Raw genomic sequence first — 16859 nt, 5'->3', positions numbered from 1 at the left:
GGGATAAAAGTTAGTTCTGTCGAGTTAGTTAGGTTTGTGTATGTGTGTGTGTGTGTGTGTGTGTGTGTGTGTGTGTGTGTGTGTGTGCATGCATGCACGTGTGTATGTGTGAATGGGTGTACGCATGTGTGTGCGTGTGTACACTTTGCAGAAATCAAAAAGCACGTGACGTCAAGAGGCAGGAAACTGTAGCTGTCTGGGCGGACCGCAGAGCGAGTGGCCATGTAATTAGGTTAACATGTAAATACGTGGCAGGTTGTGTGGGAAGCGGCGGAGCCATAAAACTCTAGTCAGGAGCAGATGCTCTATATTTAACTCTTGATCCATTTTCAGCACCAACGCTGTAATCACATAATTGTTAGAAATGTGTGACGCAGGATGGCGAGAGAGAGAGAGGGGGAACCAGAGGCGGACCTTGTCACTGACTTTGCAGAGAACAAGATCCCAGGCACCAGATAGGGTTAGGGGTTAGGGAAGTAGGGTTAGAGCAATCTGGGAACCCATCGGTTAAAAAAAAAAAAAAAAAAAAATCTCTAACCTCTGGGGGCAGCAGCCCTGTTTCAATGTGGTGCAACAGGAACTCAAGAGGCACGGTCGGCAGCAGAAGAAAATCCCTTTCCGCTCCCTGCATGCTCTGCCATTGGCTCCAACCGACCGGCTCTGCTCATTAATGCATTTCTTTTCCACTCACTGCGTGTCACTCTCAAATCCATCTGTCGCTATGAAACAACAATAACAACTCTAGCTTGTTGCTAGTAGCAAGTAGCAACTTACTATATGCTGAAATGGTAAGTGTTGACTACACACCGGTCACGTTCACTTCATTCATTTTGATCAGGTAAAGCGCAGCATGCGTGCGAGCGCTGTTACACCCTTTTTGACGGAGCCTGCCGACAGACTTTTCGATGCAAGTCGAAAGACTTTCTTGAGAGATTAGGGTTAAAGAGAGAGAGGGGGAGTCACACAGGCAGACCTTGTCACTGACTTTGCAGAGAACAAGATCCCACCAGATACAGATTACTTTTTAGCAAACATTCCTATTGACCAATGGCCATTACAGAGCGTTAAAAGCATACATTTAATGAATATGAAGAATGAATATGAACTTAAAGGAGAACTTACCTCCAAAACACTTTTTTTCAGCTTTTAACCAATATATATGACTTTGGGGGTGATGTGTGAAGAATTCTGGTCAGAATTTCCACATTTGACACCAAACTGTTGCCATTTTACCATTTGTATCATTTTTCAGCAGCATATCTGGCATAAGCGCCCTCTAAGGGTCAAAGACTGCTTTTTTTTTTTTTCTCAAATGAATGGGATATTTGACACGTTGTGACGTCACGGTGACCCAAAGACTATGGGATTTCAAGATAATTACTCCCCTACCCCCCCTGTACCCTTTCGGCTCCTCAGAACTCCAAGCCTATTTCTATTGAAGTTTGCTCTTAACACATTGACTGCCAGCCATTTTTTTCTTGCTGTAGGTAGCTTCTGCCAGGTTTTTTTTTGAGGATTCTAGGCTCATTTTACAAGAGCCGAGGTTTCTCTTCTGTTACGACTTCGTGAACACCAATCATCTAAAAAGAACTAATAGAATGTGTGCTTTCTCTGTCTAAAAGAGTTAGTTTGTAGAGTTAGTACCGTAAATTCCGGACTATAAGCCGCGGCTTTTTTCCCGTTTTTTGGCCCCTGCGGCTTATATAACGGTGCGTCTTATCTATGGATTTTTTCAGAAAAAAAAAAAAAAAAAAAAAAAAAATCTCTCTTTTTTAGCACTCTTTCTAACTATAAATCCACTTCTGTTTTAATTTCCTCTCTTGCCCTCTTTTCACCACACCGCGGACACTGTGTGCACTGTAAAAATAAACAACGGTGGTGTTGTGTTATGTTGTTTTGTTGAAATGTTACGGTAATACGGTAAATGGGAGCTTCCTCAAACAGCCATCTCTTTCCCAACAATCCCCTCTGTGCGTGACCACTTACATATGGTAATTACGGTAAGCAAACGGCCACAAGCCCATCAACTCCCTCCCCCGACTACCAGGAGAAAATCACAAACTTCGGCGAATTCACACAAAGGAAGATCAAGGAATATTCCATCGAACCGGAGCAGATCATAAATATGGATGAAGTGCCTTTGACGTTCGACCTGCCACTCACTCGGACTGTTAACAAGAAGCGCCCTGGAGGATTCTTTCACCAAAAAAAAGCTTTGCTCGTTCTCGACAGCATGAGAACGAGCAGTAGGTGATCATGAGGTGGTTTTTCAGACGTGTCGATATAGCAGTTTATCGCAAAAGTGTAATGGAAACACATTTTTCGCATTTGCACGTCATGTGACCCATATTATCCCTTGGAAAAGGAGCGGAAAATAAGTTTGGTAAGTAAGGTTCGATAGCCGTGTCAAAACCTCCGCAGCAAGTGGAAAACTTTGAAGCAACGCTACCTAGCAGAAAGACGAGTGTTGTGCAAAAGCGTAGCCGGGCAAATTAGATAATGTTTAATGGCAGAAATCGGTCCATGGTGACAGCAGGCTGCCTGTGTGCGCGCATTTGGCACAGCGGCGAGATGAGAGGATGAAAAGCACACACTGGTGCGGTGGTGCTGTCTGAAGTGAATACAGTGACTGTGAGTAGGCTAATACATTGCACACGTTTCAGGTGCAATTATAGAACCAAATCAGCCTTTTCCCCCCTCCATCTCTAAATCGGACCAGTTGTAGGCTATTAGGCTACCTTTTTTCCTCTGCCTGTCGCGCTGACTGCATTCACGCAGCCAGCAACATTTTGCGACTCATTTTCTTTTGAATTGATAATCAGGCTCGTTTATATGCATTGTAACTTCATGTTGGGATTTCCATTGACCATTGGTTGGATTTGAGCATGCAGGGGACGGGATATGGGGCAGATCCCCGTGCGTAATCACTGTGGCAGCTGCTGCAACGGGGAATCACTCAAACGCAACTTCAATGGAAACGCCTACAAGTCGCAATTGTACATTGTCGAAGTTGTAGAAATATCGCAATTCTTTTGCGAAAAACTGTAATGGAAACACAGCTATAGATGAAGAGGAGTTTGTTGGTTTTGAGTGACAATGAAGGAGAGAGGAGAGTGGTTGACGAAGCCACCCTGAACCTGTTCGTTTCCGACACTGAAGATGAGGACTTTGGTGGTTTCAGTACGCAGGAAGAAGAGGAAGACGAGCATTAGTGACTTGACTTCTCTGGTTACAGGTTTGCTGCACATATAGCCTATTGTTGTGTGATTTTGTCTGGGGATTAGTGACCTGACTTTTGTTTTGTTTTGTTGAAATGTTAATAAATGGGAGCTTCCCCAAACAGCCATCGCTTTCCCGACATTCCTCTCTGTGCACGAACCCTTTCATATGGTAATTAAACATCAAAACACCCGCGGCTTATAGACCGGTGCGGCTTATAGAAGAAAAAAATAGTCAATTTTGGTCCCGCGGCTTATACACCGGTGCGTCTTATAGTCCGGAATTTACGGTAGTTATGTAAGCATTAGCACTTGAATACAGCATGGTTTCAGCATCAGAAAAAATATTTAGAGATAAACGGCTTTTTGTGAAATTCGATAGAACAGTCACTTTAACCATTCATTTTTGGCATCAGTAAGACCTAAACAATAGTTTGAACAGTAATTTCCTCCATAACAGCAGTAAACTTCCCTCTGCTCAACTCCTCCCTCCTGTGGGCGTTCTTTTTTGCTGCAGCGGTGTCACAAGCACTTTCCTACCTTTGCAAATGCACTTTCTCATACTCTCGACCTCTCAAATAAATTTCTGAATAGAAATTAAATTACTCTAAATTATAGCGAAAAAGAAACAAAAAAGAATGGGTTGAAAATCCCATTCTAAAAGCCTTTTAGAATGGGATTTGTTTCCAATTTGGTGTCGGACTAGGGGGCAGTCCCCGCTTGTCACCATTGCTTTGCTGCTGCTGTGCGGGTGTGTGCCTGTCTGTGCGGCCGCTCTTTGAGGAAGTCTGGTTGGACTCGCTCGCGTCTTGGAGTTTTGGTTGAGGGCTTTGATGAAGCTTTTGCGATTCTGGTCATATTATGCTGCGTGTTTCAAAGTGTGTCCCACCCGCAATCCACTATGCAAATCTGCAATCCCGCACCGCCAGCAATCAGCGCGAAAATGAAAGCGCCTTCGCCAATCCACCTTCATGAGAATGGCTTCAGTCACACTGCTTTTTGCTTGCCTTCCTCCTTCCTTGTCGCCACTTAGTGGGTCGGTGGAATGGGTTGTACACGTTGTACACGTCCAATACCTATATAAGAGATGTAAAAGGCTTAGATGCACAACCTACCGTCAAAAAAAAAAAATCGATTTTTTTGACGAGTACACTCGTCGCTGGCAGTTAACAGCTGGATTGTGTTTGACGAGTACACTCGTCGCTGGCAATCAAGGTGTTAAAATACTGAACCAAACGTCGTCAAAGTTGGCACATGTCTTAATTATAGTTAGTTTCCTGCTGAATGTGTCATTACTTTATTGATATCTTACCTGGATAAGCTCGAATGATGATGTTTATATTATCAGTCCGAGTTGCAAGCACTGTCTCCAGCCCAGGCAGGCGAGAGTCGTACTGTTACATGGACGAGCCCCAAGCTCCGCGGGCGCGCGCAGCAGGCCAGCAGCAGCTGGGCTCTCTGTGCTCTGAGAGCAGCAGAGAGAGCAGTCTGATATTTCCGCAAACAAATATGGTCGCAGTTTAGCGCACATGTAAAATATAACGCTATACTACGACGTGACAACGTGACAAAGCTTCTCTAAACACATCGGCTACTATCATAATTCCCTGCATCCCTCCTACTGAGATTATATCGGTAATGATTTTGGACAGACTGAATGCGCGGAGGAGGAGGAGAGATCTGCAGCTCTGCCCTGAGTAGCCCTGAGAGACACTCGCCTCGCTCCGACTACTGTGCCTGTCTGTGAAAAGCGTCCTGTCCAGTCGCACCTTCGCAAACAGATGCGGGATTCCCTCAATCCTGTACCCAATCTCAGACTGTATTCTCTAAATCGCACACCAGCTATTTCTGTCTACGTGGAGAAATCTCGCATTGTGTTACCCCAGAGCGAGAGGTTTGTCCTCACTGTGTGCTGTGTGCTGCGAGCAGCGAGGCTCTTAACGTAAGTTTAGACAAGCCACATGCAAGCCATGCACACACACATGGGACAAAATGGGACAAAAATAATTACATTTCTAGTTCGCCACTGAATGGCCAAATTGATATAACTATCAACCATTTCAGGATTTTCTGTTTCCATACAGGCCAGCGTTGGCTAGTTGATGATATTTATAAAGATATCGCCCCTCTCAAATAAATTATTTTTGAGGCAGTAGGCAAACTGTAATGGCGTCGATTTCCGAAAAAAAATCTTGACTTAACACAGCCAAAGAGTCTAGTATAGACAAGAGTATATGTCATTTCTTGGTTTTTTCCATAGGTATTTTCAAATCACTGTTCTAATACATATCTAGGGGGTAAGTCCTCCTTTAACTGAAGAGTGATATCTACAGGCCATTTTCCATTTCCATTTCCAACAATGTTTTTCCCCCCGATTTTTGTATCCCATTTTTATCCCCCAATAGTGTTTTTTTTTTTTTTTTTAATCCTGGTTGCTGCTCCACCCTCTGCCGATCTGGGGAGAGCCGAAACTGGCTCCATGCTTCCTCCGAGACATGGGCAGTAGCCAACCACTTCTTTTCACCCGACAGGGGAAGCTTCACCGGTAGGACATAGCACGTGGGAGGATCACGCTATTCCAACGAGTCCCCCTCCCTCCGAACAGGCGCCCCAAACGACCAGAGGAGGCACCACTTCAGCAACCAGGATATTGCATGTTTTTGGTGAGGGGTTCCTATATGAAGGAAACCCCCAAGGGGCATGGTGAGAACATGCAAACTCCACACAGAAAGGCCCTTTTGACGACCCCAACCTGGCGGTGGGCACTCGAGGACATGCGGACGGGCACGCACTCCTTCAGCGCTCACAGCGTCCCAGGTGGGAATCGAACCCAGGACCTTCTAGCTGTGAGGTGACAGCGCTACCACTGCGCCACCGTGCCCCCAATTTCGAACAATGTTAAAAGGATAAAAATACATTAAAAAAAAATAAAAAATAAAAAATAAGAATAGAAAATAAGAAAACAAAACAAATTAGAAACAGCAATGGACAATCCACCAAAGTTTCTGTTTCAACACAAATGTGCTCTTGTCCTTGCACCATAGTGTCACCAATGTGACACACATCAGTCCATTATGTCCCTGCACACCATGTCTCAAAATTCCTGTACATTTATGATGCTAGGGGATTACACCAGCCTCTCATTCTGAGAGACTTAGGTTTACCTGATAGATACTGCATAACCTACCTTAGTAGGTTTTCCATAAACAGGCCTACTTCTTGCATAAGAAAATGTCCTTTACGTAAGCAAGATATCAGTGTGGAGGCTTAAGCACTGGTCTCAGTAGACGATCAGCTCTAGTGGAGGTGGGAAGCTATTTATGATTGTAATGGAGTCTATTTGCAGCGTGGGTTTGAGGTTAGCTGCCTTACATAAGAGCGTGCTAACTGGGGAGAGGTGGTTGGAGATGACAGAACGAAGACAGGGCTGTGATTACTTCCATCCCCGTGACTATATTCATCCCTGCATGTGGACATTTTGGGGGAGGATAGCTGGGAGTGAAGGAGGAAGGGATCAAAAGAAAGAGAGAGAGAGGTGGAGAGACAGAGGAGGAGGAGTGGAGAGATGGGGGGGGGAGTAAGCACAGGGACCGACACGTTAAGCCTGGATATAGGGCTCCAAATCAGCCCAGGGCCCTTGGGAATACTTGGATGTTCTAGTTAACACAAGAACACCTCCCACTGATATGCTCATTCCCAAATCTTGTAAAAGAGAAAACTAAAAAGCTTGCTAAAATACACAAACACGTACACATAACAGGCATGTGTGTACATGCACACGACAATCACACCCACAGGGACACCTGAACACACACACACACACACACACACACACACACACACACACACACACACACACACTCACAATCAACTACAACTACTCGCCCGGTACTTCTGTCACCAACGCACACAAACTCCTGCCTGCATCTCTCATTAGACAGCACAACATTCCCTGAGATTTGAAGGAGACCAGAAATAGGACATCTCTTCACAGCAATTAGTCCAATCAGTAATGCTGTAGTAGCTGAGGACAGAGTCGTTTCCATGGAAAGGAAGATTGCATAGGAAGATTACATCCAGGGAATACATCACATTATGGAAGCGAGGCGCTCCAAAATACAGTTCCATTGTGATTTTAATCTGCTTTACTTGTATTACTGGTTCATTGTATTGTAGTCATAGTTTTGATATACATGTAGATGAGTGGTAAAACATACATAAGAGGGGTTTATGCGATGTTGGAGAAGTCTTCATGTGAGTCTGCGACAACTAAAGCCACAAAAATAGCACAGAACACCGGTCGCTTACACAAAGACATCTTCGTGGGCAGAGGCACAAGCGTAATTTTACCGGAACAAGGTCACTGCACTTCATCTGCACTGGCACAAACATAGCGCCCATATACTTTGTATTTAATTATCAAACCACCGAGAGAAACAAAGGATAGTGACACTCCAACTGACATCCCTTCCAGCCCACTAAAACAATAAGAAGCCCTTAAATCCATTGTCCAGGAGTTCCCCAGTTCCAGCTGACCAACTTCCTGGGCGAGCTCTTGGGATGCTTGGAGAATAAGTAAAGGAAAAACTGAATTATCTTTCTATGGAGATGTTTAAACCAGTGGTTCTCAAATGGGGGTCCGCGGACCCCCAGGGGTCCGTGGCACTTTGCCAGGGGGTCCGCGAAAAGTTTTCAGGTAAAAAAAAAACTATATATATATATACATAAAAAATGCTACATGTTACTTATTCCTTCTCAAACTACTTCCTACATGGTGCTAGTCTATCAAAATATCTTGGCTGTCATTGATTGTGTTGCATAGTGGTTTTCTGTACTGTTGACAAATTGTGATATTGTAAGTCGCTTTGGACAAAACAAAAGCGTCTGCTAAATGACATAATGTAAATGTAATGTAATAAAAAATATATATATATATTTTTTTTTTTGCTAAATCTTCATAGTTCAACGAAAATAGTTTATGCTTTAAATCTAAAATGGTTCATGGATTACATTCTAATAACAAACCTATCAAATTAAAAGTCAAGCACGTTACCGTGGAAACAATTAAGCTTAGCCCAAAATCACAAATTAGAATGAGGGGGTCCCCGGTATATTTTCTATCTTGTAAGGGGTCCTTGGCTGAAAAACATTTGAGAACCTCTGGTTTATACAAACTGGTATGCACCCCCGTTATTTTGAACACAGCTGCAGCTATGGGCTAATGAGTTGAATGGCTGTCTAAATGTGAATTATCACAGCTCAAGATAAATGCTTTTTGTTGCCACTGACTCCTCAAAGCCCAGTGACAGCGCTTAATGAGCAGGCTTCGATGGGACCTTTCTTCTGGACCCCGGGAATGAATGGAGCATCTGACGTTCTCCTTGGAGAAATAAGCCCGGATAATGAGGAGCTGCTGGTCTCCATGGTTACCTGACTGACAAACTCCCCAACAGAGTGGGAAGGGAAGGGGGGGGGATGGGAGGTTTGCTTCAACCTTGATAGATCAGCGGGTGGACGGCAGTTTCACCCTACAGTAATTCGATGGTTATTATACAGTGTGAGTAGGAAAACTGAAGCAGCTGCCGCTATTCGCTGAAGCTACGTACATCCACAGATCATTTAGGAGCAGAAAGATTTCTAATACCGCCTTTACAGAACAGATTTCATTACAGCATTGACACAGCCCACACTTGTCACCTTACCCAGTGCTATTTAGAACATGGCACTGTGTGTTAATTTAAAACTCACTTAATGATACAATTGGTCAAACGTACCCCTTCTCACCCTTGGCGAGTGTCACTTTCAGACTCTGCTTGGTAGACAGTGCATAGACTGAGTGAGTGGACTTACCTGGTCTATGTAGAAGGCCGTCCCTGAGCGGATCTCTCTCCTCTGTTTCAGGTCCGTCTCTGTGGTGTCCCGGGACAGAGACACATACTCTACTTCCCGCTTGGTCAGCTCCTGCTCAGCAACAAGGGAACACACCTTACTGTACAGCAGCACATTTCAGAACCACAGACAACAGTAGTCTCCTAGCTGGATCACTTTATTTAGTGCTGAAATATTTTGGTAAGTGAGAAAATAGTTAAAAATGTACTATAACAGTAATATTGTAGTGAATCACTACAATATTGATGTAAACTGTATATAGTAGTCAGCCTACAGTAGATTTACAGGCCGGAATTCGGCACCAAAAACCTTTTTCAGTCTCAGTTTTTTTGAAAAAGGTCTGTGACCGAAACGTCACGAATAAACTCTACAATTGCAAGTTTGGACGGTGTGCGGGACTCCTTCTTTATAATTGATGGACATTTCTGTTCCTGTCCGACGCACCTGCCCGAAAAAGAGATGTGCGGAGCTCTCTTTCTAGTCTCAATCACAGTGAAATATACTTTTATGAGGAAGTCAACCCTAAAACAGAATTCAGATTTGGGAACATCGGCAAGTACCATTCAAAACCAGAAATACCACTGCCCATACTTTCATGGAGCTGATCCAGTAACATAAATGGGAGATATTGACTTTGTAGAAATAAAACGTACAGTTAAAAAAATACACAATTTTTAGTTCAGGCTGAGACTACAGTAGGTTAGGACAGGGCAGACTAGGCTGTAGATTAGCTAGATTCTTGTTTGTTAGTTCTGGATAAGGTTAGCGTAGTCTGAAGTTGTTGCTTGTTTTGTTTGGCCGCTCTGCTGCCGGTTTCAGTGAGCCACTGTTTCCTCGGTGGCGGTGGAAACAGCGCAATGGGTGAAACAGTAACAGTTGTATGGGTGATAATTCAGTACTATCGTTTGTTGTCTTTTAGTGGTAGCATATCGTGATGATATGACAATTGCCAGGTAATTATAATATACTAGATATCGAACGCGTGCCCGCTGTGCGGGCTCGCCATCGCCCGCCCTGCAGCTCGCCCGCTGCGTAGGCTCGCATACCTGCAGCTCAGCTGCTGCATGGCCTGGCCTCGCCTGCACTATTGGCATGCGCAGGGCATAATTGCACAACTTCGCAACACTGATGCCGGGACGTGGGAAGTGGGGGTGCTTAGGGTGCTGCAGCACCCTCTGTTGTTTTGTATTTGAATTGCAACGTCAATAAAAAAAGATATACCGGTATATGATTAAAATGTGTTTTATATACTTTATCAGGGGTGGCCAAACTTTTTTGGTTGTGGGCCGCATACAGAAAAATATAAGGAGTCGCGGGCCAAACAATCTATTATACTGTGATATTTAGGGTTTAGTTGAAGACTATGAGCAAAGCAAAGAGGGTGGAGATGTTATTTTTGATGTTTGGTTTATAATAATAAGATAATAATATATAATAATAATAAGTTCATTGTTTCTGCCTGTGTTGCTGTCTGTTGTAGTGTAAAACGACCAAAAGGGAGAGCAGGTGCTGACATGAAAGTGAGTGAGAAAAGGAGAAAATACTGAATAAAGACATCACAACAGTATAATCCTAATGTTCATTTAAAATGAGATATTCCTCTAAATAGGGCTAAAAAACATCCAAACGTCCAAAAACTTTTAAAAAGAATCCCTGGGATTATCTTCCTTGGAGCACCCTCTACTTAAAAGGAGTTCCAGCGTCCCTGCACTGATGAGATCACTCACTGATGACTCAACTTTGCATCACTGATGACGTCAGTGAGTGACCAGTAGTGAGAGAAAAGTAGAGACCGCACATTGCATAGACTTCACTTTCAGTTTATTGTAGAAGATTTACATTCGGTCATGGCGACCTTCATCAGAATGAAGCAGGAAGTGACAGTCACAAAACACTATTATAAATAGGTTAGTCATGATGACATCATCAGTGATGTCATAAAATAAAGATTTTTTCATTGTGACATCATCAGTGATGTCATAGTCTCGAAACAGAGGCCATTGCCTAATGTGGGACCAAAAATGTGACCAAAATGTGACCAAAATCGCAGACAGAAAGACAGACAGAGCCCATTTACTCAATTGTATGTATGATGATGATGATGACAATATGATAATTGGATTACTAAACGTGACTTTGCTTACATGAATTGTGATATACATTGGTATCAAAACTGATCCCTGTGATTATCGTGATGATTTCAAACGTATCGCCCAGCCTCAGTATACCCTGTTTGTTCTGCTCTCTCTTTTCTCCCCCTCCCTCGTCCATGTTCTCTCCCTTTTCCCCCTCCCCCCATTATCTCCCCCTCCCTCTCTCTCTAATATAAGATTGTTCAAACCTGTTTGACAGTGCTTAGCTAGACTTAGCTAGACATATTTACTGTGAAGCCCTCTGAGACATGCTTGTGAATTAGGGCTATACAAATAAACAATGAAATAAACATACGGTAGTTACAAAAATACACAATTCTGAAAAAATTTGAAAAAAAGAAAAGAAAAATAAATAAATAAATGTTCGCATTTCCTTGTGTACAATGGTTCATCTGTGCCCCTTGGATTGCTGTCAGAGTTTTGGTTATTTGGAGATGTGTCATGGACGAGTATTGTGTGGACAGTGCATGACATTCAGGCAGTTGTGATGATAGGTGGCCCCTGTAATATTCAGTGAAAACATGACTTCACCATGGTATCACATCAGCTTTCTGTGCCTCATGCACAGACCGAATGCCCATTTCCATAACAACATTATAAAACATCATTGTCAGCAATTGTACAGGTTCCAGCCAAATGACCATTCATGGATGAGAGAAGGGGAGAGGAATATAAAATAGAAAAACAGGAGAGATTGCCGGTACTGACAATTTAAATTCTATAGTTTCAGATTTGAGGTGGAATTAAGGTGTGTGTGTGTGCATGTCAGAGAGTGAGAGTGTGTGTGTGTGAGTGAGTGTGAGAGTGTGTGTGTGTGTGTGTGTGTGTGTGTGTGTGTGTGTGTGTGTGTGTGTGTGTGTGTGTGTGTGTGTGTGTGTGTGTGTGTGTGTGTGTGCGTGTGTGTACTCACAAGGTATTGCATGGCTATGGAGCGTCTCAGGGGCCCTGGGGGGCCAATGAGAAACACGTCCTGCCCCAATAGGTCTTTCTGCATGATCCATCGTAGGTGCTGGGCCACTGTCTGAGGTAGTGGGTCTGAAACTGGCAAACACAGGCACAATGAAGATTTTGTAACTCTCTCTTCCACCTGCTGCAATTCTCCCCCTCTCATTTCATAAGAAAATCCATCCATACATATCCATGTCTCCACTGCACGCACACGCACTGATAGAATGTCATCTGATATTTAAAAGAATCTGAAATATTTGCATGTTGTGGGTTTATCAAAAGGCTTTTGTGATATGGATCTATAAATACTGTAGGTCCAGCAACAGGTCCAAGGAAGCAGGACCAAGTTGATGCTTTTGAACAAATGGGTCTTTTTCATTATGGATCTCCTTTTAAATGAGGTCCAGCAACAGGTCCAAGCAAACAGGACCTAGTTGAGGCTTTTGTGAAACAGGTCCAGCAACAGGTCCGATAGCAGGACTTAGTTGAGGCTATTAAGAGGACATAACAAGTCCAGCAACAGGTCCAAACGCAGGACCAAGTTGATGCTTTTGTAAGATCCCCCATAACCTGCCACTCACTCGGCGGGGTGTAGCCCCATGGCGCGCTGGCTAGGATCGGCCAGAGATATTGAGCACCGAGCGAGACTGGGAAGCAATCATAGTTGTATAGCAATATGGTTAACAACGGACTTATATTTTTCTCCAACACACACGCACACACGCACACACACACACACACACACACACACACACACACACACACACACACACACACACTATTACTTACTGTATTTGACAGGAACAAGTTCTGGATTCCGAGGTGTTTTGAGTTGGTAAGAGATCTCCCCTATTTTCACTGTGTCACCTACAAGAACAAAAGGTAACCAAGTACATGAGCAGGCCATTCACAGACAAGTTCAATGACCATCAAGATGGTCTTGGTAAATGAAAGTCAGTGCAAGAAGATGCATATCAAATGTCGACAAGGTAAACCTGACATTCTTTATCTAATGACCACTGGAGTGAGTGCTACCCTGCAAATTATAGGAGATAATAATGTAACAACATAGATGTGGCAACTATGCAACTAAATAAATATGATAATGATGGCAAACTAGCTCTGGACCAGGTCGCTAGCTCTCACCAGAGATATCCCTGCTCTCACTAATGCCCTGTTACTCTCAATACAATTCCCCATTGATGTTTTTCCCTCTGTCTACTACACTGGGCACTGTGACTGAAGTCAAAACGATTTTCGAACAATGAAAACCTTTTCTCCGAGGTGCCCATGTAACTGAGTTGAATCAGCGCGGATTCCTCGTGAGTCCCGAGTGGTAGCGAGTGGATTGGTTAAACTCACTCCCCAGGTATAAAGGCATGTTAATCAGCTCCGCCAAGGGAGCTAGCTCTCTTGGCGTTGCGGTTAACATGTCGGACTCCCAAGCCGAATGTCGGCAGTTCCAATCCACCCCTGGACAAGCCCTTAACATGGGTTGCTGCAAGTACCACCTACACAACGCCGTTACACCCAGCTAAAGTTAGTAATGTCTAGAGATGTATGTGTAGACAGTCAGTGTAGAATTGCACGGTTAGTGACATGACTCATTACATTACATTACTTTACGTCATTTGGCAGACGCTTTTATCCAAAGCGACTTACAATAACACATTTTTGTCAGCAATAGAGCAATCAACTATGCAACACAGTCTATGACAACTACAACATCTGAAGGAATAGTGGTAAACTTAAGTTCGTTTTTTTTTTAGAGAGAGAAAAAAGTTAGTTCAAGAAGGGCCCTGGCTCTTATCCGAAGGCATAAAAGCTGTGTAAGGTAACAAGGCTAGTGGCAACCTGGCTCATTACACTAATATAAACATTTACTATTTGAGGATACACACCTGAGGTGAGTTTCCCGTCTCTATTAAAGGGACACTCCACTGAAAAACAATGCTGATTTATTTTGTACATAATCTCACACATCTGAAAACTATGAATGTCTGCTAAACTGTTTACAGTTTTCAGATGTACGAGATTATGTGCAAAATAAATCATCATTGTTTTTCAGTGGAGGTCTTGTTTAGTCATATGGTTTAGTCATATTTATTTGTGTTGGTCACGCCTGCTACCTTTGACACAGTAACAATAATAAAAAGAACACAGGTGACTGCTAGCTAGCCTAGTAGCATATTGCTAGCCGGTTAAATCAGCAGCCAGCAGCTATGGGTAGCTAATGTTAGATCAATAGATCATTGCCTTTCATACTCTCTTTGGCTACATGATAAACAGATAGCATCTGTCCTCAGTTCTGATTTGCTGAGTCATGATCGAAATCGTCCCACGTTTATGCGCACACCTGTCGTCGCAGTTAATTTGAATATCAATGCGCTACCCGAAAACCATCATCTGTCCAGTTATGTGTCGTCTATAGCCCCATAACGTGACGCTGCTACTGTACAATACTCACTGTACAGTAGCAGCGTCACGTTATGGGGCTACGTGTCGTCTAGCAAACACGCTGTTTTAGTACTACTGTTCAATAACTATTTTGATTGGCGGAGGGGGCACATTGCATTGTTATTAGTTAATTATTTGATTACCGATTAAAAACAAAAGAATTACGCCTTGTAACGTCGCCTCCAATGTTCTAAATGCACTGCCTACGGAGGGTCGCTGCTGAAACATGGCCAGTTAACACACGGTTACCTGAGGACGTGTTGAGAAGTTTGACCTCATGGCTTCTCCACGTCCAGCCGTCTCTTCCCAGGACAGCACCCAAAATATGTCTCATTCTCCTCGCAGCGACAGCCGCTGGCGCTGCTGTACCTTTACATAATATCTGAGAATGCATACTGAAACTATGCTGTTGCCGTCCAAAACAGACTCTAGAGTAATTGAGGTACACAACGGGTCTTCTTAATACGCTATGTAGGTTCCCATACTGATTTCATAATTGATCTCAGTTCATTTTGCAGCACGCGGAAGATAATAAAAGAGGGACAAAGTGGTCCGAGACTAAAGTCTTCCGTAGTTGTACCATGCTTATGGACAAGTGTTCCGACTAGTCCTCCTGTATTCAATAACTTGAATAAAACGCCATAATATCATAAATAGCACAATATAGCCTATTAGGTATAACAACAGTATAATTAAGTCAATTGCTTTCTAGGATTAAAAATGTGTTTAGGACATTATTGCTCAGAATTTTCCCCTTATGTTTAAAAAAAATTAAGTACGAGAAAGTACTGATACTAGCCTACTGTATTTGTAAGTGTGTTGTGTGTGTGTGTGTGTGTGTGTGTGTGTGTGTGTGTGTGTGTGTGTGTGTGTGTGTGTGTGTGTGTGTGTGTGTATGAGAGAGAGAGAGTTGAAGTAATCATTATTTGTATTCCATGTAGGCCTGTTGTTGCCTGTTATTATTATTATTATTATTATTATTATCATCATCATCATCATTGTTGCTGTTGTTATAATAATAATAATAGTAGTGGTTGTAGTAGTAGTAGGCCTATTGTAGTAGGCTACTAGTACTGTAGTAGTCATATTAGTAGTAGTAGTATATTAGTAGTAGTAGTAGTAGTAGTAGCCTAGTAGTAGTAGTAGTAGTAGTAGTAGTATAGAAGAAGAAGTATTACATTATTACTATTGTTGTTGTTGTTGTTGCTGTTATTGTTATTATTATTATTATCATATATTATTATTTCTTTATTTATTGTTTTCGGGTAATTATTTGTTGCTAGTTTAGTAGGTTCAGACCAAAAAACTATTGGGCTCTGCCTATGAGCACATAATCAATCATCGGAATAGAATAGAATAGAATAGAATAGAATAGAATAGAATAGAATAGAATAGAATGTTTTGCTGCGATTATAGGGACTAAGGAAGCGCCCACTTTCCTATTATTCGTGTCTTTTGTTATTGTTTTGTTTTGTCTACTATGCACTTTGAGGATGGTGTTTGTTGTCGTTTTGCACTGTTGTATGTATCAATGAGAAACAAGTGTCTGTGGATGCAAGACAAATTTCGGACTCATAAAGTAATAGGCTATCTTATCTTATGATCATGTGATGGTCATCTATTCCCACAGAAAATATGTTCTGCTGTTGTGCGTTCGGTCGGAAGGTTGTAGACAGAAAGTAGCTTGAAATCATTAGGCTACAGCTCGCATCAATCAACTTTAAAATGATGGGGGTAAAATTAACGTCTTTATCAATTGGATTACCAAGGCGAATAGCGATTGACCCGACCGATGACGTCATATACATAGGCTACATTAAACCTCTCTCACACACACACGCGCACGCACTCGCACACACACACACACACACACACACGCACGCACGCACGCGCGCACACACACACACACACACACACACACACATTGCACACACACACACACACACACTCCGTGCGCTCCGCCGTGCCGTGCCAGGCAGTGCTGTGCCGTTTATTAAAGCGGGTTTGACACTTATCACGTGGAGCACCGGCGTCCTGAGAGAGCTGCTACAGCGAGGGAAAAGAGCAGAGTGGTCGGGTATAGCCTACTGTTACAGCATTCAGCGAAGAGCAAAGGCGAGGCGAGATAATCCCGTCTATTCAAAGCGCATATGACTGATATAAAGGCAATTCACGTTAGACAGTTTGTAAATTC

General features: G+C 43.0%; 1 protein-coding gene across 1 annotated transcript in view; it reads right to left on the bottom strand.

Annotated features, from left to right (window-relative positions):
* Positions 1 to 15059, bottom strand: part of vwa8 (von Willebrand factor A domain containing 8) — a gene marked incomplete at its 5' end in the record, with an annotated part of 146174 nt that extends 131115 nt beyond the window's left edge. Inside the window, 4 exons of the mRNA XM_083639135.1 lie at positions 9069 to 9179; positions 12171 to 12301; positions 12998 to 13075; positions 14915 to 15059. Of these exons, the coding sequence (XP_083495261.1) occupies positions 9069 to 9179; positions 12171 to 12301; positions 12998 to 13075; positions 14915 to 15059 (465 nt within the window). The remainder of the gene's footprint in view (positions 1 to 9068; positions 9180 to 12170; positions 12302 to 12997; positions 13076 to 14914) is intronic.
* Positions 15060 to 16859: the final 1800 nt, after the last annotated feature.

This window comes from Poromitra crassiceps (assembly GCF_964638095.1).
Source record: "Poromitra crassiceps genome assembly, chromosome: 6".
Taxonomy (NCBI): domain Eukaryota; kingdom Metazoa; phylum Chordata; class Actinopteri; order Beryciformes; family Melamphaidae; genus Poromitra; species Poromitra crassiceps.
Note: the sequence above shows the minus strand (reverse complement) of the source record. Positions and strands in the feature narration are given on the sequence as shown.